Raw genomic sequence first — 24,843 nt, forward strand, 5'->3', positions numbered from 1 at the left:
CTTTCGAGGGGAATTTCACTCTAGGGGGAATTTGTCCGAATTCCTATCCGAAATTCTTTTTATTGTCTTACTTTCTCTTTGTCAAATCAATTTTAAATGTAGAGATGTTAAGAGGAATTGTCCGGGGGGAACTTCACCGAGTTGGAATTGTCCAGAGAATCTTTCCTCAGTAGGGGATTTTCAGCGGGAAAAATTTTCCAGGGGGAACTGCCGAAGCAACTTTTTGAAATCCCTCTCAATGGAAAACTTTACCCCCCCCCTAGTAGAATGTCCCTCATCAATACTTAGCTCTTTACGCTAAAGTTTGACGTTTTGTCCCAATTCTTTAAGGATGAATCCTGAGATCGACAGAACTGTGACTAACTTATGGCGTTATTGGGGTCTTGCGGATGGGTGAGGACTGCTTACCCCATGATGTGTGGTGTTGGGTTCTTCCCGGCATCGGAAGACGCGGGCGACAGAAGGGAACACTAGGTAAATGCCTTGAGAAGGATGTTGCGCTGTTAAGATCGTCACTCGAAGAACTTTGGTCAAAAGCACAAGAGAGGTCGTCGTGGAGAAGCACCGTTGTCGCCTTATGTGCCAGCCGGAGTGAAAAGACTTAAGTAAGTAAATAAGTAAGTCTGGATCCTTGCCCCTGGGACTATATGAATCTTCATTAGGGGTGTACTTGGACCATTACATCTTTCAGATTAAAATGACTGTCTTGGCCTCGATTGGTTTTCTTAAAATCGGGTGTCTTGTTCTATCTTGGGCAATTATTTGCCCCCTGGTCGACTTCGACCCTTTAAAAAGTCAATAAAACTTTTAATTTAGTGAGTCTGAATGGTTGTTTGGTTATAACTGCGGACATCGAGTACTTTGGCCGGTTTAATGATGGTTTGACTTGGGTTTATTCTCATGGTTGAGGATAATAGGAGAAGAAAGGAAGAAATATTTCGTATTTATTAAAAAGATAAAAGTATCAATTGCGTTTTAATATCCCATAATATTCCATAAGCAATGGGAGGGGGGGAATTGTTTCCTAGAACTGTTGGTATACTCTCGGATTTTTAAAATATCTTTCTTGATATTTTTATTTGGGTATCTCTAATGAAAAATACCATGGCTGTAGAGAAATATATACAAAGATTACACAGAAATGGAATAAAACAAAGCCAGAAAATAAATTACTAATTCAACAGTATTGCGTTGACTATGAATGACTTTTGTCCCTATACAATATTAAATAAAAAAAAAACTAGTTTTTTTAACTGAAAGTAAGGAGCGACATTAAAACTTAAAACGAACAGAAATTACTCCGTATATGAAATGGGCTGTCCCCTCCGCAGTCCCTCGCTCTTTACGCTAAAGTTTTTAATTGTTTTAAAAAGTAGAATTGTGGCAAAGAGTCAGACTTTAGCGTAAAGAGCGAGGGACTGCGGAGGGGACAACCCATTTCATATACGGAGTAATTTCTGTTCGTATATAGCCAACGATTTCACGTTGGCTATATTGAAACATATTTATAGTTAATCAAATTGTTATATTTTGTTTGAGAATGTTTCTTTGATTTCTAGCGACCAAGGTTTAAAGCAAATTTTCATGGAAACAATCGAAAATAATAAAAAAAAAAACATTCAAGACTAATTCCATAAACAGAGATACAGGTGAATTTGGATTGAATTCAATTTATGATAATATACTGAGGTCAAATAAAGTAAACTTCATTTCACCTAAGAGTTTTGACCTCTGTCCACCTGATATGTCAGATATATTTAATGAACCGGAACCGAAAAGGTCAAAGAGATCTGCTTCCGCTGTTGCATTAAAAAAATAAGAGCAATAAACTATATGTAATTAGTTTATTGGGTATAAATTTTGTTTGTTTTCAATAATGTCTTTTAGTTTTACTGCTGATGATGGACACTGTATATGTGCTCGAAATATCCCAGCTAAAAATTTTTTACATTTGTTTCACTGTCAATTAAAAGGTTTCATCCCTATTTTGAACTGTTAGCTATCTTCTAGTGCCCTTTTCAAGCAACCAAAAAGATTATAGGGGATCTAGTCCCCTCCCATGCCCCTTTTTCCTCAAAGTGATGGGATCAAAATTTTGAGTAACCATTTTATTCAAGGTGAAAGATCCAATAGCAATGCCTTTGGGGGTAGCATAACCCCCCAGCCACTAAGGATAAGTCTTTAAGTTATGAAATTTGTCCTTTGTTTACATACAGTATTTGTTATTGGAAAGTATAGGCATTTTTCGGAGGGGAGAGGGATTTTCTGCTGGGGTGGGTTCCCACGGGGAGAATTCTCCGTTTGCAGGGAAGTTCCCGGAGGTGAACTTTTCAGGGGAATTTTACTTTGGGAGGAGTTAACAGAACTCCTATGCAAAATTCTTTATATTTGCCTTACTCTCTTTTTGCCGACTCAATTTGGCATTTGGAGATGCTCCCGTTGAATTGTCAGGGAATATTTTCAGCGGGCCTGAAATTGTCGGGAGAATTTTTCAGTAGGGGGGATTCTCCGCGGGGTAAATTGTCCATGGTAGATTTTTTTTGTGCAGGAGAAATTATCCACCAGGGAATTTTCCACGGAAGTGACTTCCCAATAGAGGGGGATTCCTGGAACAATTGTCTACAGAAGGAGGACATCCGGAGTGATTAGAAAAATGAATAGAAATTAAAGTCTTTTTCAAATGAAAGTATGCTTGGATGTATTTTTCAGACGGAGTCTTCCGCAAGAATTCTTAAGGGGGAAGGAATTTTCAATGATTATAGAAATGTCTGGAAGGAATTTTACAGTGGAGAGGGTATTCTATTGGGGAGGAACTTTCTAAGAAGGAGTCTCTCGTAAGGGAGGGAGTTTTTCACGGAGGAGAACTACATTTATTAGTATTATTTGAAAAACGATGTTAAATTAAACCAACAAACAAGTTTTTCAGCTAAAAGTAAGGAGTGACGAACCGAAAAAATTTGGAGCAACGAATTCAAAATGAACAGATACTATTCCGTTTATGACGGGGTTACCCCCTCCTCGATACCTTGCTCTTTACGTTAAAGTTTGACTGCTTTTGCCATTTTTTAAGAAAGACATCTGAAGCGCAAGGGCCGTTTAATTAGGATAAGAACCTGTTTTAGAAGTGTTAAAAGACCTTAATGTGAAGAGTAAGTATCAAGGAGGGTGTAAACCCTCTTATATACGGAATAATATCTGTTCGTTTTGAGTTTAAATGTTGCTCCTGTAGTCCAAAACAAAGGGAAATCCTATACCTCTCCTCATTTTTGTATATCTGTCAAGAACTTTTGCGTAATATTTTTATCAGGAAGGGGAGGGGGAGTCTGTCAAGACTACATATTTTACTTGAGAGAGAAAAAAATTGAAAAACTCTTCTTTGCCTCAAATGCTCCCTTTTCTTTTGGTTTTTATGGAAATACATTTTTTTTCTTCCAGGGGGGGAACTCACTGCCCCCCTCCATCCATGGACTATGTATTCTTAAATATTTATTGCATCCATTTCTCCTTAGATTGTTATTTTCACTGCAATTCCCCTTTTCAATCTCTTTAAAACATCCTATCTCTCTACAGTTTATGAATACTAATATGCTCAAATCGTCAATTCCAAGAGCCCCATAATCTGTTTGCTCACTGAAGCTTCCGCCGTTTGATTGGTAACAGTGTTTTAATCAATATCTCCTTAACATAAGCTGAAAAACCCTCTTTACTTCCGGCCTGAAGCGCCGACGTGCTTTTAGAAAGCCTCGGCGCAACACTCTGTCGCTTTTGGCTCCTCTGTCATATTCTGCCCCTCCATATGACTGCCAACGAAAGGACAGAATCGCTGGAACGCGGAGCGATAGACACCTCCAGGCTGGAGATACTCTGTCAGCTGTGAAGATATCAGCCGTGTGTATTATATGCGTGTTGTTACGGATCTTCGCTGGTCCGTAGGTTATAATCAGTTGGAAACAGATCTAATAACAGTCGATTAAGTGATTTGTAACGAGCATGTTGCGTGGCTTGCAACAACAATAGTCTTTTGTTTCTGTGTTTTGTTGTCGTTTTCTTAAGCGTCTTAACTGCAAGATTCTAAGCTGTTAAAATAAAGTGCTGGTTGTTTCTTAGATATATGTTTGAAAGACGCTTTGTTTTTTGGATTCTTATTATTTAAAGGATAAAACAGTTAAGAGTCAAGGTAAGGAATTTAAAAGTGGCTACATACTTGTTGCCTATAGATATTTTAATTTTTCATCAACAAGGAAACACAACGATACCCGTTGAAAAGGGAATATGCATTGACAACTTAAAAAGGCTTATGCACATAATCCCTCTCATTCAGGACACTTGACTTTTCATAAAGCTTGAGTTTTTTTGGGTTGGTTAGCCTAAGACTAGGACCAAAACTACAATATCTAGGCTTCTCTGTAACTTGGTAAGCCACTAATATAGCCTAGATGAAAAAAAATTTTGTAAGGGGATCTTTAGGATGGACTATCAGGGGTATTTAGGCCTATGACCTGTTATGAAGTAAACAATAGGATGAAACAAAAATTCTTTCTTTAATACATTCGGAAAATCTCTGTTTATTTGATTTTCAGAGTCGTTTCCAATTTACCATTATCCCTCCCCCTGAAACCCTGGATGCAGTCCCTCACTATTTTGTTCATTTGCCATTTTTTTACTTATTAATTATAAATAATAGAGTCATAATGCCAAAATGAACTAATTAAGAAAAATAACACACACAAAAAATTAAATTTGTGGAATATATACTTGGCTAGTTCCATATTCCGGCATTAGGAGAGGGAGAGGACTTGGATCTAGTTTGTAGTTACACCTCCTCAGAAGGTAACACTATAAAATTCAGAAAACAGCTTTAAAGAATTCATAAATCCTGACTTAGCCTACATCATTCCTAAAGGTGCTTCACACGATAATAGCGGAATTGAATGGCGCATTAATTGTTTTTTTGCTATTTCATTTCTGTGTTGTATCAGAATAGGCATATTACCAAAATTAACCTAAGGTCAACTATTTGCTAAATTAACCAGTTTACATTCTTGTTTGTTTATTTTTATTTGAGGAGTGATAGGCCTAACTGCGATTTTAAAATTTTGTAAGAAATAGGAGAAGTGGCGTAATTTCGTCTAAATTATGAAGGGGAGGGGGCAAAGTTGGGGCCAATTTTCCCAAATCAAGTGAAAATGATATTGAAAACTGAAAAATGATCCATATATTATCATAAAGGCAAAGATATACTAAAGAAAACAGGCCTGTTTCTCTGGATACTTGAATTATATAGGCTTATCTTAGTTTTTACAAGATGTTTTGCAGAAACAAAATTTCAGTTGGGAGGGCAAACTGAGATCTGGGGGGCTTGAGTCTGTAGGGGGTAGTTGCCCCCCCCTGCCCCATATCAAATCGCACCCCTGAATAGTAGCTTTGAATATGTAACCTACAAAAACAAATGATATCAAAATTGCTTGTGTTAGCTTCAAGACGACCTAGTGAATTGAATTTTTAGAATTTGATATTGTCAGCACATTCTGTGCCGTTGTAAATTCCTGTACTGTGTATGTGTCTGTATCTGTGCTGAACCATTTCCCTCACACTTTGGAGAGCAAAACAGACGTTTTCATGGGGATTTTTTGGTTGGGGGGAGGGGTTGAGAAGAGGGGAATATGTTGGGGATCTTTCTATGGAGGAATTTGTCATGTGGGAAGAGAATTTCAATGAAGGGGGCGAAGGATTTTCTAGCATTAGTTAAAAAAAAATGAAAAAGTAAATATGAAAAGTTTTTTCAACTGAAAGTAAGGAGCAGCATTAAAACTTGGAACAAACAGAAATCATTACGCATTTGAGAGGTTCACGTCCTCGTAATACCTCGCTCTTTACTCATAAAGTATTTTTGCTATTTCAACTGTTTATTCTACGGCCTTTGTGATTCGGGGTCATTGCGCTAAACTTTTTTACTGTTTTAAAAAGTAGAGTTAAGTGACATAGTCAAACTTTAGCGTAAAGAGTGGGACCTTGAGGAGGGAAAGCCCCTTTCATATACGGAGTAATTTCTGTTCGTTTTAAGTTTTAATGTCGCTCCTTACTTTCAGCTAAAAAAACTTGTCTTTTTTATTTAATTACCGTTCTAGAAAACAAGCACAATTTAAATTGTCCCTTTGTCATAGAATGCTCCTGCCCCTCGTAGGCCTACCGTAACGGCACAGATAGTGAGTAATTGTCGGGTTAAGGTGGGGAAATTCTGAGAAAAATGGCTTAACGTACGATAAATATGACAGATCGTTTGGAGGCCTGCCAAAAGCCCCCCACGTTAGTGCGTCCCTGAAGTATTAGTATAGCACAACTGCAAGTTTCTTCTTTTGCTACGTTCATAATCAACATATATTTTGCATTAGCTCGAATTTGTCAAAAATTGCTCGAAAAGTTGCTAATTTTTCAGTCAATACACTTTTTAGCTTTCCAAAAAAAAACAAAAACAAACAAACTAAAAAACACACAAAAAAAAAACAACGAAACAAGAATCAGACAAACAAAAACACTGTCTGGAATTTTCACTGAGGAATTTTCTAATATTGAAATGACGAATTAAATTCGTTATACCTAAAACTTGAAAATTCAAAAAATTCAATTTCTTGGCAGTAGTTTTTCATTTTTTTAAGCGAAAATTTCATGGACACCCCCTCCCTGCTTCCGTGTTTAGGCATGCACCCTCCCATTGCAATGTGTTCTTTAAAGGTATTCTAATTCTTAAAATCCAAGTGAAATCCCAGTAAAATTCCAGATAAATTCCTTTGAATAAAATTAATTTGTAACTTGACCCCTTGTTCCCTGGCTCCCTCACTGGTTTCCGGTGGGTTGACGCTGTATCTGCGTTATCCAATTCTTAGCTATTGGTAATCAAACTGAAGTTGTTATCTGTAATAACGTATTTAAGTGTGATTTACCAGGATAGATATTACCAGGATAGACATAGATAATTTTTTTCGCCGGTGGGATTTATCAAAAATTTAAAAAAAAGAAACACAGAGTATATGAAAACTGGTTCAAATTTTTGATACAGTTGGAAACATTCTGTGATTGTTGGGGAGGGTTGAGCTCAGGGGGCCTAGGACCACTGGACACATGCTTGGCCTAAATATTTAAGGAGACGGGAAAAGCTTGAAGAGGTGCGATGCTCCAGAAAGTGCTTATACGCCCCAAAATGTTGGCTCAAAGAGGGGGGCTCGGGCCCGCGCCCCCTCTAAATCTTAAGATTTTAATTATTATTCTATTGTTTTTTATTATTTTTATTTGTAATTCACCCGTTTTAGGTGTTTTTTCTGAGGCCACTTTCCCCCTTTCAAAGACAAAGCTCTGCTTTCGTATGTGATCCCAAATAGTTAGGTTCTTATGCGCCTTTGATGTTTTTGCCAGAATCGTCGTGAGGAGTCTTTACGAGTGATATTAGGAGCGAAGTCCTTTACCTCCCCCTCTTTTTGTGTGTACCTATCCTGTAGCCTTTTTTTAATTAGCGGAATCATCGTCGAGTATGTCTGTTATTACTGTGTTCTAGTATATTTTCTCTGTTTGCTCTGCCCTTTTTGGGGTATTATGTAGTGTAGTGTATTGTTTATTGTATGTGGTTTCCTGTCACTGTATTGTAAGGCCCTCAACAGGCTTAGTTTCTTGGGCCAAACAACCGTTAGTAGGGTTTGTAAAAAATGTTTTCGTGTTAATAATTCATTGATTAATTCCTTAATCAGGATTTGAGGCGATAATTGTATGCTCTGCGAGATATGAAGTTGAAAACCCCTCTAAGATTACTTTCAGAGTTACTTCTTGTTTATACTATTTAGTAGGCTAAAAAGACGGCATAATTACTGGAAATTTTACAAACTTCTGTGAAACTTTTCTTCCCTGTTTAACGATCTGAATACAGAAAATACTTTTCTAATTTCCGCTTTTACCGTTGCCAAGCTATGAGCAGGAAAGCAGTAGTGTTGCTTCGCAGCACAATTAGTCAGCCTTCTTCAGGAAATAGTCAAATTCACGCAAAACTTGTCATTATAAAAGCTGTGCATCAACCTATTTAACAATCATCTAAACCAGAATTTCTTCATGTGACACGTAACAATAGATTGCGATTCAAAGAAGATGAGTAGTGAGCAGCTGATGACAGATCTATGGGGTTTTCAAGCGGTTAATGGCCCCCCTTTCTCCCTTCTTTGGTAGCATGGGAATCTTCTCGAACAGAGGGACCTCTAAATGGGTGGGTGAACCATAAACGCGCGGCATTTCTTTATTATGTTGAAGAATGCCTGTTTTTCTTAAGGTAAGCTCAAACAGCCCAGTTTGACGACTGACAGGTGTTTTAACATATTGTCAGCTTTTATATACTGTAGCTGTGTGCGTTGTTGGTTAGTTATATAAAATTGAAGAATAGACGGATAGAATTAGTTTCAAGTTATTGGCACTTGGCTGTCATGTCTGGCATTTTGACAATTGTAAACGAGGTAGACTAAGAGTCTTTTTGTTTATTACCGTCTTATTTGAAAATTACCATCTTGTATTAGCTGATTGTTTTTCAAATTGAGTATCTCAACTCCAAGAGGGGGAGGGGTTCGTGCCGGACATGCCACTCTCAGAAATGTCTAAGTTTTACCTTGTTTTTCTTATGATTCGCTAATTTTATAGGTTTTCGGATTAGCCTTCTTCTCCCGAAACAAAAATGCTAGTGTACCTGTCTGATACCAAAATTAGATAATATTTGATTCCATGGTTTTCTTATAAGATGAATAACGTCAAAGGTAACTGGAAGATTTTTGAACAGCCCTATAATTTTGATCGGAAGGGTTTTAGGATTTTCCAGCGGTATTGAAGCCATGACAGGGGGGGCAAACACATGACAAAGTGTATTTTTAGGTGACAGTTCTTTATATTTTTATTGGGTTCCCTTGGTAAATATGTTTATATTCATAGAAAGGGACATATTTTTTAAATAAACAACAAAGAGAGATAAAACTCTACAAAAAGAAACCTCAAACAAGACGACGGCCAGTAGAGAGGAAAGACTAAAACAACGCGGATATTTCGCCTGTATCCAAACAAGGCGTCCTCAGCCCAAGATAAAAAGAAAACTAAACTAAAAACAAATAAAAACCACCATCAATAACAATAAATACTATTGTCGCTACTTATCCACGGAGGGATATATTCCCTATGTGAATTTTAGTAATCGCGAGGATTTTATTATCCGCGTTGTTTTAGTCTTTCCTCTCTACTGGCCGTCGTCTCGTTTGAGGTTTTTTTGTAGAGTTTTATCTCTCTTTGTTGTTTATTGTCATGTCTGGCCAGTTCGGCTGAAGAACTTTCATATTTTTAAAAATATTAATAATCATCTATTTGGATTGGTAATTAAGTATTGAGTTATTAGTAAAGCCATTAGATAGTGTAAATTGAAGAATCTACGATAATGGATCCATGATTTTACAAGAAATGGCTGAAATTCTAATTAATTTTTTTCTTGCGAGACACCTATATTCATTGACTAGCTTGAATTACCGTTTTTGGTTTGACAAATTCGTATAAATGCAGATACAAGCTGCACATAAGACAGGGGATTCTCCGTCGTTCATCTGGTCTTCATGTTTCTGTAGGTAGAAGCAACCCTCCCCCCCCAAAAAAAAAGACAGTAAGGGAGAATTTCCTCTTACGTATATCTTATGACTTCTTCACCCTGAAAATACCCCTCCCCCGGTACAATTCGTGCCGATGCACACAGTTGTAGCTCAGACTAAAACGTGTTCCGGATACAACTATATTATGGATACAAAATCTTATATTTGGCTGTAAATGTTCTTTTAATTTCTAGCAAAGAAGCCCAACTTTAATATTCTTAAACACTTGGCAATAATCCTTAGATTTCAAAGGACACGTGAAGATTTTGGAAAGGTTCCAGATTACTTAAAGATGGACTACTCATTATGGTTCTACTTCTGAGAGCTGAATTAGCATTTTTAAATTGATTATACAGCTTGGTCGTAAACTAACAATGTTAACAGATGTGACACAACAAGGGTTTTGGTTTCTATACAACATTTTAATTTTTAAAAGGACAATGTTGTCCTTTTTATTTTATATTCAAATTGAGGAAAGTAGTTATTTGAATTTAAGTTGTGTAATAGCAAATGCACATACATGACAGGGCTGTTTCCCTGACCTCGCTACCAGGGAAATGATTTAGAGAAAGGAATGTTAAACTGTTTGTCCCTTTTTGAGAGCAGTCGCCCCAATTTTAGTGAAATTTTTCGAAAGTATGTATTAATTTGAAAGCTTAACTATTTAAATCAGTTAATTATAGATTCAATTATCTAACAAATTTTTTTGCGCTTAAGTAAGCCCATCCCTAGATAACTGGAGCCTGTTAATTGTTGCCTCTGGGCCTTAACGTGTAAAAATAAATGATTCGTTACAACAAATTGTTGGGGAGATGTCCCACTCTCCCTCCTACAGTAAGAAAGGTTACAATTATGTTGTTTCTAGGAGAAATTTTGGGCTACTGGAGTATTTTCAAAGTATTTTAGAAATGAACTTTTGTGTTCTAACAGTGAGCACACTTACACCGTGAATCTATGACAACTATAACGTAAAGATATGATAATATTCACTTTTGTATTGCAGTAGGTGTCAACAGTCCCTTGGGCATTTTCATGGTTCGCGTTTATCAAGCTTGTACACATCAACTTATTTTAGAAAAAAATAGAAAATGTATTCTCCTTTGTCTCTCGTTCTCTTTCTACCTCTCTCTCTCCCTCTCTCTTACTGTTTATGAGATAATGTATAATTGGTATGTATGTTTTTTACCTCCTTTACAGGCCATTGAGCCTTTGTATTGTGTTGTATTGTATTGTGTTGTATTGTGGCGATTTGTGAAATATAGTTGTTTTAAGATTTTTTTTTTTTTGAAACATATATCTCATCTGATCTTCATAAAAAATCGCGAGATTTAGGGAAGAGATTTTATGGACCTGAACCCCCCCCTTCTATGTGAATGTACAGCAAGTTTGTAAATCATGACCTACAGTTCAACACCTTTGGTCTAAATTAATAAATTAAGGAGGGCAAAAGGCTGTAGATATCTACTTGTAGGTTTGATACTGATTAAACTTATACTACAAGTTCGTGGTGTCTAGACCTTTCGTTACCTGTAATTGGATGTACCGAAATCATATTACAGATTATGTTCTCACTTGATACCATTATCTGAGTTATTCCATTTAGCCCATATTTTAGGTTCGTATTATCTTTCAGGTCCGGGAATGGTGTTTGTGCGACCATGATCATTGAGTTGAGAAGATTTTAACAGTCGGATATGTACGGATCTAGGTAAATATCTTTAACACTACCTTTTTAACTTCTGTTTTGATCATGATTAGTACGGTACTTTCAATTTCGGTGTTACCTCGATCGCAACCATGATTTTTGCTCCTTATTATTAAAGTATGATACAGTTTGTCATGCCTGGCAAAATTATCCTCGTTCTATAAGCTATGTGTGCAATTGTGAAATGATTTCGCTGCTTTAGCTGTTCAGGCGACGTTAAAAAGCTACTGATTTCAGATGATGTAAAAGAAGTGGGGTCCGACCTATGTCAAGACTACCTTCTTCGTTAGTTCTATCTACCTCTTAAGAGGTTTCCGAAATTATTGAGCTTTCGCGCACTCTGTTCACATGCTAAAAGGAATTCTTTCGTCCTTCCATGAAGTTGGAAATCGAATCAACAGACCAGGACCACAGGGGAAGGGGGGGGTTGGTTTTCACCCAAAAAACTTAAGATTTTTCCATTTTTCTCGTGTCTTGCTATAATCATTGTAGTTCTGTTTTGTTTAGTTTTGACTTTCAAAGCATGATAGATGAAAGTTGGGACTCTAAAAGTATTCAGCTTGATTCGCCAGAGATTAGTATCTTTTGTGATAGCTTTTCCGAGAGGTGGCTGAAAAATTCGAAGTGCCAGAACCTGCTTGAAGTAACCTTACTTAGGTGCCTAGAGCTAAGAAAATTTATCCTCAGAAATCTCATTGCGCTGAACCCTACAGCTCAAGCGCAATCAGGCTCCAAAGTTTTATAGTTTGATCAAGGCTCAACTTTCAAATCTTCGAAGCCTACTGTCACCCTGAAGTTTAGGTACTTTCTTATGGGAGGTAGTTGGTTGAAAAAGGTTCTTTCTATTCACTGAAAATCCATCTGCTCTGCTCCCTTGACTCGAGTTAACTGGCCCATAAATTTCAAATGGATATGAAAACTGCCTAGTACAGGTTGGAAAAGAGCCGTATGCCTCCCAACGTCATTGTGCTCATGCCCCTTTGGACAAAGTACTTGCCTTGGAAATTTCAAGCCTTTCGGAGGAGCAACCCGAAAAAACCTTAGACACCATACGCCTACTTTTCTTCTGGAAAGTTTGCCTGTGTGGTGATGGGGAAGCCATCAGCCCATTTTGGGCCTCTAGTCAAACAGATCCTTGTACCCTTGCGTGATTCTGGTTCAACGGACTGTGCCAGCCTGTCTGCCTTTCTTTAAAAAAGCTGGTGATGGGAGAAGGCTCATGTGTGTTGAGAGAGGCTACTAAGCCTATTTGGTGCTTCAATAAATCAGGTTCAAAATCCTTACGTGACTTCGGTTCAGATATTATGCAACATGACTGCCTTTCTGCTGAAAAGTTAGCAGGGGAGGAACAGGGTTTCAATGTTAGAGGAAGATGTAACACCTCTTCCTCTCTTCTTAAAAGCTCATGGTAAGAGCGTGGTAAGTAGTGGGAGGGGGGGTAATACTAGGGGCTGCACGCCTGATGCTCTAAAGAATAGATCCTAAACCTCATTTACATAAGTTCTACAGCAACCAGATTGTCTATACTATAGAGGGTACACCTCTTTTGCATATTTCCATGACAACTTCATTTGCGTACGTACTCAACCAACCGTAGCAACCAGATACAACATAAGGCTGTATTTTTAGTGTATTTTATACTAGTAAGAAAGTAGAATTCAAAGAGAGAACAGCTTAAATACATCTTTTTCATCAAGTTTTTATTTGGCAAGACATACATTTTTATTTGACAAAATGAGTGGTGTGTTTACACTATAGGAAGTTGATGGTGGAGCACGCAGCAGCAATGATACAAAGACAAGAGTACCAAACATAGAAGTAGAAATCACATTAGGATTTCGACTATGCCTTGAATTTGAGGAACACCACGCTGTATTTTGAGTGACAGATGTGAGGAACACCAATTATGTTGTTTTCGTAAGTCATCGGTCTGAGATGAGTTTTGCAAATCAGCTTACTCAACTCTGTAGCTGCCGTGTTGGGAATTACCTGCGAAGCTTGCGATGGACAATTTGCCGGCCTTGTTTTAGATCATTGCCTACAGCTCCTAAAAATCAGCTGTGTTGAATCCATCATCCTTGTAAGGTTTCTTTTAATATTCAGCAATAATTTTGGAGCATTTAGTCGATATTCCAGCTACAACAATACGGAATATAATAACCTCCCTCTTCTTAAAACAGTACCATACATGAACAAATTCTGAGTGACAGATGTGAGGGGCACTAATTATGTTGTTTTAGTGAGTCATCGGTTTGAGATGTGTTTTGCAAATCAGCCTAGCCCACTCTAGAGCTGCCGTGTTGGGAATTACCTGCGAAGCTTGCGATGGACAATTTGCCGGCCTTGTTTTAGATCATTGCCTACAGCTCCTAAAAATCAGCTGTGTTGAATCAATCATCCTTGTAAGGTTTCTTTTAATATTCAGCAATAATTTCGGGGCATCTTATCGATATTTCAGTTACAACAAAACAGAATATAATAACCTCCCTCTTGTTAAAACATTACCATACATGAACAAATTCTGAGTGACAGATGTGAGGGGCACTAATTATATTGTTTTCGTAAGTCATCGGTCTGAGATGAGGTTTGCAAATCAGCTTACTCAACTCTATAGCTGCCGTGTTGGGAATTACCTGCGAAGCTTGCGATGGACAATTTGCCGGCCTTGTTTTAGATCATTGCCTACAGCTCCTAAAAATCAGCTGTGTTGAATCCATCATCCTTGTAAGGTTTCTTTTAATATTCAGCAATAATTTCGGGGCATCTTATCGATATTTCAGTTACAACAAAACAGAATATAATAACCTCCCTCTTGTTAAAACAGTACCATACATGAACAATTTCTGAGTGACAGATGTGAGGGGCACTAATTATGTTGTTTTCGTGAGTCATCGGTTTGAGATGTGTTTTGCAAATCAGCTTAGCCCACTCTAGAGCTGCCGTGTTGGGAATTACCTGCGAAGCTTGCGATGGACAATTTGCCGGCCTTGTTTTAGATCATTGCCTACAGCTCCTAAAAATCAGCTGTGTTGAATCCATCATCCTTGTAAGGTTTCTTTTAATATTCAGCAATAATTTCGGGGCATCTTATCGATATTTCAGTTACAACAAAACAGAATATAATAACCTCCCTCTTGCTAAAACAGTACCATACATGAACAAATTCTGAGTGACAGATGTGAGGGGCACTAATTATGTTGTTTTCGTGAGTCATCGGTTTGAGATGTGTTTTGCAAATCAGCTTAGCCCACTCTAGAGCTGCCGTGTTGGAAATTGCCTGCGAAGCTCGCGATGAACAATTCGCCAGCCTTGTTTTAGATCTTTATCATAGGAGCTGGTTAGTTTTAGCTAAATGAAAAAACATATGCTATTTTTGGCTGAATAACGTGGTTTAGTTTTCGCATATAGTAAATAGAACTATCTTGGTAATTCTTTGTGCCAGAGGTATTGAACAATGTTTATCTCAACCTTATCCAGCCTCCGTTACTTCATATGAGGCAAATCTGCAAATAGAACTATAAATGTGGCTATATCTATGCTTTAAATATCTAGAAATAACATCTATGTATAATAAATAATATAATAACATCTATATAAACAATATCTATAAATATCTGTAATAACTATATCTAACTATCTTTTGAATCTTTTTCATTTCCTTACTTGTTTTCGAAAAAAACTATACGATATTAAAAAAAACGATATTAATTATATATGATTAAGAATTATATATGATGAATAACTATAATAATTAATTAATAAGTAATTAAAAATTAATTAATAATTAATTAATATATAATAATAATACTTAATATATAAAATTAATAATAATAAATAATAATAATTAATAAATAAGATAATTAATTAATAAGAATAAATTCTTGCAGCGGAAAAAAAATGCTTGAAGTATTATGTTTTAGTAAAATAAACAAAATGTAACAAACAATCCTAAGAGTAGCAGAACATTTTCAGATGAGTCTTGTATACTATAAAATATCCTCAAGATGTTATTATCTGGTCAAATTACGCTAAAATTGGAAAATGAAGGAATAATACTTGCGAAAACTCCTTTGTTTGTATCAACTGACGTATCCTGAGTGATTGATCGTGTTTATCAGGTATGGTCAAAATCATATTCATGCCCTGTTTTGTGTATGAGACCCTACCTGTTAACTGAATGACTTAACTTTCAACATATTACCTTTAGAAGCAAGCCTTTTGATAGTTTTGCTGTTTAAAAATTTAAATACATGAAGTGCAGCAAACAGTTTTTAGTATTTGCAACTTTAAGTTACTGCATGTTTTTTAAGGAAACGATTTTGCTGTGTGTCTTTCGATTAAGAACAAATTAAAAATTGGCGTCGTGCGACATCTCAATTGTCATCAATCGATACAGTAAGGTCTCCCTTCGGCAAATGCTGAAAGTTTTATGATTCTTCAATAATTTCTTGTGTTTTCTATTTAATTTGTCTGTTTGTGTTTCATTTTGTCAGATTTCTGTCCCTCTTTCCCGAAAGAGATTCATGCGTACTTGCTTTTTATAACCACCTGATGTCTCTGTTTTTATGTTCTGTTTTTATATTGACTGCAGTGTTTGATAAGTAAACAATATCAAAGGCAGAAGTAGGGAGGCTCGTACTACGAAGGGAGCTCTTGGGGCCCCGACTCCCCAATATTGACTCTAGATTTATCCCATTGTTCTTTATATTTTCCTTACAATCCGCCTTGGTTCTGAATTTGTGCCTTAGCCCAGGTTTAGGTTTTACATATCAATTTACAAAATATGTTTTATTTAACGTGGTAATTAGGCTGTTGCATGCCTATAGTTCCTGCAACTTGCTACAAAAACCTGACATCAAATACTCTTCTTTCTATAGTTCAGTGACAAAGAAACAGGCAATGGTTCCTCAACTTTTCCGAGAATGTACGAGCGTTTGACAGATTATCTCTTTGGAAAAACCTTTCTTCTGCTATGCTTTGTGTATTCTTTAGTTTCCAATTTTGAAGAGAAATATGTCAAGTTTCTATTGCCTGTGACGAGCTCCTGGAATACTTTTGCCCATCAACGTTTCAGAAAAATAAAAAAAAAAGCGATAAAACGTCAAAAAAAATTTGGCCTTGAACTGCTTTATATAACTATTATTATTATTATTGGTCTGAAACTATCGTTTTTATTGACAAATTTAAGATATAAAACAAGTAATTTCTTTATTTATCATAATAAATTATTTGTTTTGTGATCTAGTTTCCCCCTTTTTTTCATCAAATTATCTCGCAAAAAATATTTCTTTACTACAAAATCCGTACTATTCCATCTGGGATCGTAATTTTGTCCATACTATATTCCCCTTGGCTCGATTGGACTTTCTGGTCCTCCCCCTATGCACTGGGGAATCCACCATTTAATAAAAAGGTCTGAAGGAAAACCACAGGATTTGAAAAAAAGTGCACTATATGCATGAAAATTTGCACCCCCTTATAGAAAAATGTTTTATCCCACCCTGTAGGTTTAAGTTTTTGCATCTCTGTCTGTAGCATTTAGATTAATTCAGTCATGTCGAAAAAGTTCGCACTTTCCCTTAATCTATTAAATTGCATCATCCTATTTTCTAATCTCTTTCTTCAGGATGAGAATTAAATCAGTCTATCAACTATTTTAATTTGCTATCTTTGCCACCTATTAACTCCATTGATCAAGGTTTATTGACATTCCCGGAGCAGAACTTCACCTCTCTTGGAAATCAAGGCAGATGAAAGCCTTTTCATTTCTATCTACTGAGTGGCTCTCTAGCGCTTCTATGCATCGTCATTGATCGATAAGTTGCTTGCCCATTTCTTCTTACGGGGACTTGATGACAATTTGCTTTTCCCTCGTTTCCGTTGTGGTCGATCAAAGATATAGCGCCTGGAACCAATGCTCGAATATGCGTACCGCATATCTTGGAAAGTAAAGTGAAACTCTGGAAAATTACTTTGTTCGCTGTTTGGAAAGCATGGACGATTGAAAAGTTGATAAGTATTTTGATAAATGAGAAAGAAGTTACTGTGTGTGTCTGCGAGAATGTGTTTCCAAAAGTACATGTAAAATATATGTGTGTGGGGGGAGGGGGGTCAGAGTGGCTGTAGATTAGGTACTGGAAAGTGTATTGTGTTCTCATTTTTATGGAATCGGTATATTTTGCAGTTTTTCTGAAGGATTGTCTTGCATCGGTTTTCTTAATTAAGAAATATCAGTTTTCCGTACTGTAAACCGAAGCAATTTTCATATAATTTTGCTACATTATTGCGAATTTTCGTTTTTTACTAGTTTAATTCTCGCATCCTAGCAAAGAAAAAAAAAAAAAAAATGGATTCTTACGCCAGATTTGGAACGAACTGTTTCAAAACTTGAATTTTAAACAACTTGAAAATGAAGTATCATGGTTTGAATTCGTTAAGTTAATACTTAAAATGATAAAGGATAAAGATTCTCCAGAGCCACTGCCGGTGCATAGGGTGACAAATTGGCGTTTCAGGTGCTGGGTCTTTTTACAGGGACAGGTAGCAAACCCGTCACCCAAACTTTGTAACAAGTATCTTAAAAAAAAATAATAGAAAATCAAGAAGTCAATTTAACCACGAATTGTCTGAATTGTCGTTTATCCTGTGGAACCCTTCCAAGATTTTCATATGGAGGCCGTGGAGCTGATCTGCCCCCTCCCCCAAGGAAAATGTTTCGAACATAAATCTAGCTTCCTAGCCTCCAAGTAACTGGCTTATGCTTCACCCTGTACTTAGTTTTTTAATCATCCCAAAGACCCGCTTTTAATGTTTATTAATTTCCAGATAAGTATATTTGGTGATTGCAGCCGATAAAAGTAGTCTAGAATAAGGGTTAATCTTGAAATTTTCATGCTTCAAAACACCCCTCTTCGTCAGCCACCCAGGTAGACAGACTATCGAGCATTCATAAATCTAGCGGGAAAAAAATTGGGAATAAATCTCAATTCAATAGTAGATGGAATTCTACTAAACATCTGCCATTCACAGGTGGCCAGAAATATTTGACTTTATTGAGTGAAATTGAAACAGAAAAGAAGTGATATTTTTATGCTTTGACTAGTAGCAAAGCCTCTCAGACGACAGGCAAAAATAAGGTGCAGGTTCACTTTTTTGTGAGGACCAGAAATATCTTTCCTCATCTTTTTTCCATATCTTTCCATCATCTTTCCTCCGAAAATTCTGAAAACCCCATTCTATACAAAAATTCCTGAAAGTTCTGACTCAGTCCCCTATACATACGTATAGGGATTTACTGATTTACTGATCAGTAGGGAAACCTACTGATTTTATGGGGAGAAATACTTGCTTGGGCTCGAGTACATGTTAGGTGAAGTTACACAATCAGGGAGGCGAATTTGGATGGAGGGTTTTTTTTTTTGGGGGGGGGTGCCCGTTGCCAATCCCCCAGATTTACCCCTTTCCAAGATTTTGAAAAAAATGTATTTTTGGTCTTTTCATTGAAAAGAAAATGTGACAAAATTCCCCCATTCCTACGTTTTAAATATATTTTTTGTTTTTTTCACTAAAGAAAAATTGAAAAAAGATCGTTGTCTCTCCTCCCTTACATTTTCATGAAATGCTTACAGAGCTGCACAAAAATGTTTAGCTGTTAATTGGTGATTGGCTGGGAATTATCGACATAGGTAGTTGTATAGGTAAATATAACAATTAATTACCAAAATTGCGATTGTATTTGCTTGATGCCGCGACAATTTTTCGCATCCTTGTTTAATGTATGCCCTTTACGCTCTTCGCTCCCTTGTTTATCTGATTCATAAAGTGCCATGACTGGAGAATTGACTCTTGAGAAAGGTTTTGCACGCTGTTTGTCATGGCTACTGGTGAATTTCATTTTTGGTAGATTTTGGACGCAAAAACAGGAACAGTGTGATACTGGGGGAGGGAGAGGATTGCACTCTTCCGTGATGACTGCAGACGTGTGGAAATGTCTGTCTCCGACGCTTCCTGCATCAGAGGCAGAATTTAACCATGCATTCTGTGATTTCTAGTTTGTGTCAGGACTTACGTCCACACCTCCTTCTTTTTTGAACGTCTTTACCTGAATTCGATTAAAATTAAGAATTAATATCGTATGGGACATGTAACCCTAGGTTCCATGGGTTCGAATTTAATTCGAGCATAGACAAAGGTCATCCTTGCCTCCCTTGACTGGCTGTTTTGTATAAACGACCTCTCAGATTTTTGAGCAAGTAAGAAAAAGAGAAATTATATTTGAAAATATACAACTTGTATTCTACTCAATAATAGTTCAGTATAGGCCTACGTTTTTTCAACTCTGATTCGAGCTTTATCCGTAGATATAACGAGGAAGTGGATATGTATTCCTTAAAAAAGGCCGTTTATTATCACTTGCATTACACTTATTTCACATATCTTAGACTGGATTTCAGACTAGTTTGTTAATTTATAAACGAGATTTCTTAGGCCTGTTCGTCCCACCCGGTTACTTATCTACTGCAATGTTAACCGTGCCAAATTTTCAATATGTTCGTACTGCATACTCCTTTTTTTATTGCATCATTTCAGGTATGTCCATTCTTTCTTATTAAAAACAAGAGGGCAATTAAAGAAAACAAAAGTTAGTATTCAAGAGAGACTCTTACTGAATTTATTTTATTTAGTGATTGGTCCGGAAGCGGTGGTCAACAGCTTTCAGTAGTTACAACGGTTTGGGGATTAACAGGAGGAAACCAGTCATCGCCTCTTGTTTCAGCCTCTGGAAATCAAGGCTATCAGGGGAACAACAAGACATATATTGGTCCACCTGTTCAGGGGAACTATCGTCAGGGATTAACTAAGTAAGTAATGCTTTCATTTAATTATCAATTCTGTGAGTGGAGTCATGGTTCCATTAAACAGTTCGTGGTAACGAACTGTAGTAAAGAGCGACCCGCCTCAATAGTAACCAAAACTCTAAAAAATGAAATTTTGATACCAATAGCTACATAAAAAAAACACATTTTAGTGCTGATTTTCAATATATAAGTTTCTTCAAGTTTAGTATCAGAGAACCCTATGGCAGAAGTTTCAAGCTCCTATCTACAAAAATGTGGAATTTTGTATTTTTTGCCAGAAGGCAGATCATGGATGCGTGTTTATTTGCTTGTTTTTTTGTTTTTTTTTGGCACTTGGTATTAACCAAGTGACATATAGCAATCGCAAATTCTGTCGGTCTGTCTGTCGGTCCCGGTTTTGTTACTTTAGGCACTTCCAGGTAAGCTAGGACGATGAAATTTGGCAAGCCTATCAGGGACCGGACCAGATTAAATTAGAAATAGTCGTTTTCCAGATTTGACCATCTGGGGCGGGGAGTGGGGGGTCGGTTAATTCGGAAAAAACAGAAAAAAATAAGTATTTTCAACTTATGAGCGGGTTATGGGATCTTAATGAAATTTGATGTTTGGAATGATATTGTGTCTCAGAGCTCTTATTTTAAATCCCGACGGGATCTGATGATATTGAGGGGAGTTGGAGGGGGGAAACCTAAAATCTTAGAAAACACTTAGAGTGGAGGGATCGGAATGAAACTTGGTTGGAAAAATAAGCACAAGTCCTAGATACATGATTGACATAAACGGAACGGATCCGCTCTCTTTGGGGTAGTTGGGGGGGGGGGGTTAATTCTGAAAAATTAGAAAAAATGAGGTATTTTTAACTTACGAACGGGTGATCGGTCAATGAAATTTGATATTTAGAAGGATATCGTGTCTCAAAGCTCTTATTTTAAATCCTGACCGGATCTGGTGACATTGGGGGAAGTTTGGGGTGGGGGAACCTAAAATCATGGAAAACGCTTAGAGTGGAGGGATCGGGATGAAATTTGGTGGGAAAAATAAGCAGAAGTCTTACATACGTGATTTACATAATTGGAACTGATCCGCTCTATTGGGGGGGGGGGTTAATTCTGAAAAATAAGAAAAAACACGTATTTTTAACTTACTAAGGAGTGATCGGATCTTCATGAAACTTCCTATTTAGAAGGACCTCGTAACTCAGATCTCTTATTTTAAATCTCAACCGGATCAAGCGTAATTGGGGGGGGGCAGTTGGGGGACCGGAAATCTTAGAAAATTCTTAAAGCGGTGAGATCTGGATGAAACTGGATGGGAAGAATAGAAACCTGTCTAATATACGTGACTGACATAACCGGACCGGATCTGCTCTCTTTGGTGGAATTGGGGGGGGGGGGTAATTTTGAAAATTGAGGTATTTGTAACTTACGAAAGGGTGACCAGATCTTAATGAAATTTGATATTTAGAAGGATCCTTTGCTTTAAAGTTCTAATTTTAAATTCCGACCAGATCCTGTGACATTGGGGGGAGTTGGAGGGGGAAACCGGAATTCTTGGAAAATGTGAAAATTGGGATATTTTTATCTTACGAATAGATGGTCAGATCTTAATGAAATTTGATTTTTAGAAGGAATTCATGTCTCAGAGCTCTTGTTTCAAATCCCGACCAGATCTTTTGACATTGGGGGGAGTTGGAGGGGGAAATCTTGGAAAAAACTTGGAGTGGAGGAATCGGGATGAAGCTTGGTGGATAGAATAAACAAATGTCCTTGATACGTGATTGACAGAATCGTACTGGATTCGCTCTCTTTGGAGGAGTTGGGGGGAGGAGTTGAGTGATTTGGCGAGTTTGGTGCTTCTGGACGTGCTAGGACGATGAAAATTGGTAGGCGTGTCAGGGAGGTGCACAATTTGACTTGATAAAGTCGTTTTCCCAGATTCGACCATCTGGGGGGCTAAAGGGAGAGGAAAAATTAGAAAAAATGAGGCATTTATAACTTACGAGTTGGTGATCGGATCTTAATGAATTTGATATTTAGAAGGGCATCGTGACTCAGAGCTCTTATTTTAAATCCTGACCGGCATTAAGCCTCTTATTTTCCTTTTTAAATCAATCTATTTTTTCATAGAATTTTGTTAGAGCTCATACCATATGATCTCTTGGCTCTTAGCTCTTCTGGCCTCGTCACAAGTTTTTGTTTTTTTCCCCAGAGGTGATCGCATCGACCCAGTGGTCCTTGAATTTTGTGAGAGGGCTCATTCTAACGGAAATGAAAAGTTCTAGTGCCCTTTTTAAGTGACCAAAAAAATTGGAGGGCACCTAGGCCCCTTCCCATGCTAATTGTTTTCCCAAAGTCACCGGATCAAAATTCTGAGACAGCCATTTTATTCAGCGTAGTTGAAAAACCTTATAACTATGTCCTCGGGGGCGACTTACTCCCCCACAGTCCCCGTGGGAGGGGCTATAAGTTACAAACTTTGACCAGTGCTTACATATAGTAATGGTTAATAATGGTTAAGGGGAAGTGTACAGACGTTTTCAGGGGGATTGTTTGGTGGGGATATGTTGGGGAACATTCCATCGAGGAAGTTTTCATGGGGGAAGAAAATTTCCATGAAGGGAGTGCAGGATTTTCTAGCATTATTTAAAAAAAAAACAATGAAAAAATAAATAGGAAAAAGTTTTTTCAACCGGAAGTAAGGAGCAGCATTAAATCTTAAAACGAACAGAAATTGTTAAGCATATGAGCGGCTCACCTCCTCCTAATACCTCGCCCTTTACGCTGAAGTATTTTTATTAATTTCAATTATTTATTCTACGGCTTTCGTGATTCAGTGGTCATTCTTAAGGAATTGGGATAAAATTTAAGCTTTAGTGTAAAGAGCGAGGTGCTGACGAGGGGGTAAACCCTCTCATATACGTAATAAAAACATGAGAATACAAAAGTTCGTTACTTAACCTAATTTGTAAGCTACGTATATCTTTTACTAATAAAAACATTCGTAAAAAATTTAAAATTCTAGTTGCCTTTTTAAGTAACCAAAAAATTGGAGGGCAACTAGGCCTCCTTCCCCGCTCCTATTTGCTCAAAATCATTCGATCAAAAACTGTGATAAAGCCATTTAACCAACAAAAATAAGTATGCAAATTTCGTTTAATTATTCATCTGCGGAGAGCCAAAATCAAAACATGCATTGATTCAAAAACGTTCAGAAATTAAATAAAAAAACAAGTTTTTTTTAACTGAAAGTAAGGAGCGACATTAAAACTTAAAACGAACAGAAATTACTTCGTATATGAAAGGGGCTGCTTCCTCATCAACGCCCCGCTCTTTACGCTAAAGTTTTTTTTACTATTTTAAAAAGTAGAGTTGACAGAAAGAGTCAAACTTTAGCCTAAAGAGCGGGGCGTTGATGAGGAAGCAGACCCTTTCATATACGAGGTAATTTCTCTTCGTTTTAAGTTTTAATGTCGCTTCTTACTTTCAGTTATAAAACTTGTTTTTTTTTATTTAATTTCAGAAAGGGTCCAAGTTTTTTTATTTTATTAGAGTTTGATAAAGGTAGATAATCACTATGCATTTAAACAACACATATTTGTATTGCATGTTCTACACTTAGAAATGAGAAGTTCGCCCGCTCCCTCTAGCCACTCCATTTAAGCCTCCTACTCTTTTGATAAATGGGGTTTGTCAACCCCTAAGGGAAAATGTAATTTTTGACTTGGAAAACAAAAATGCCAAGCTCACTTATCTGTACCTATTAATATTGACCTTAGAACTATAAGAAAAAAAAAAACAAGAGCTAAGAGCTCATATGGCACTTGTGACGAGGCCAGAAGAGCTAAGAGCCAAGAGCTCATAGGTATGAGCTCTAACAAAATTCTAAGAATCAATAGATTGATTTAAAAGGAAAGTCAGAGGCTTAATGCCGGTCGGGATTTAAAATAAGAGCTCCGAGTCACGATTTCCTTCTAAATGTCAAAATCCATTAAGATCCGATCACCCACTCGTAAGTTATAAATACCTCATTTTTTCTAATTTTTCCTCTCCCTTTAGCCCCCCAGATGGTCGAATCTGTGAAAACGACTTTATCAAGTCAAAAAACACGCCTACGAATTTTCATCGTCCTAGCTCGTCCAGAAGCACCAAACTCGCCAAATCACTGAACCCCTCCCCCCAACTCCCCCAAAGAGAGCGAATGTAGTACGGTTAAGTCAATCACGTATCTACGACATTTGCTTATTCTATCCACCAAGCTTCACCCCGATTCCTCCACTCTAAGCGTTTTCCAAGATTTCCGATTTCCCCCTCCAACTCCCCCCAATGTTAACAGATCTTGTCGGGATTTGAAATAAGAGCCCTGAGACATGAATTCCTTCTAAATATCAAATTTCATTAAGATCCGGTCACCCGTTCTTAAGTTAAAAATACCTAAATTTTTCTAATTTTTCCAAATTTACACCCTAAGCTCCTCCAAAGAGAACGGACCCGTTCCAATTATGTCAATCTCGTACTTATTCTAGAACTTGTGTTTATTCTTTCCATCAAGTTTCATCCCGATCTATCCACTCTAAGCGTTTTTCAAGACTTTCTGTTTCCCTCCTCAACCCCCTATGTCTCCGGATCCA

General features: G+C 37.1%; 1 protein-coding gene across 3 annotated transcripts in view; it reads left to right on the plus strand.

Moving 5' to 3' along the window:
- Positions 1 to 586: 586 nt before the first annotated feature.
- Positions 587 to 24,843, plus strand: part of LOC136032196 (zinc finger MIZ domain-containing protein 1-like) — a 162,273-nt gene continuing 138,016 nt past the window's right edge. Inside the window, exons 1-3 of one of the 3 annotated variants that reach the window (XM_065712404.1) lie at positions 587 to 605; positions 11,287 to 11,361; positions 20,043 to 20,219. In XM_065712404.1, coding sequence (XP_065568476.1) covers positions 11,348 to 11,361; positions 20,043 to 20,219 — 191 coding nt within the window. In that variant the 5' untranslated portion in view covers positions 587 to 605; positions 11,287 to 11,347. Of the gene's footprint in view, positions 606 to 3,797; positions 4,178 to 11,286; positions 11,362 to 20,042; positions 20,220 to 24,843 lie in introns of those variants that run through there. The other 2 variants (XM_065712405.1, XM_065712403.1) reach the window with 2 other exon arrangements.

Source organism: Artemia franciscana, chromosome 10 (genome assembly GCF_032884065.1).
Source record: "Artemia franciscana chromosome 10, ASM3288406v1, whole genome shotgun sequence".
In the NCBI taxonomy this organism is placed as follows: Eukaryota; Metazoa; Arthropoda; class Branchiopoda; order Anostraca; family Artemiidae; genus Artemia; species Artemia franciscana.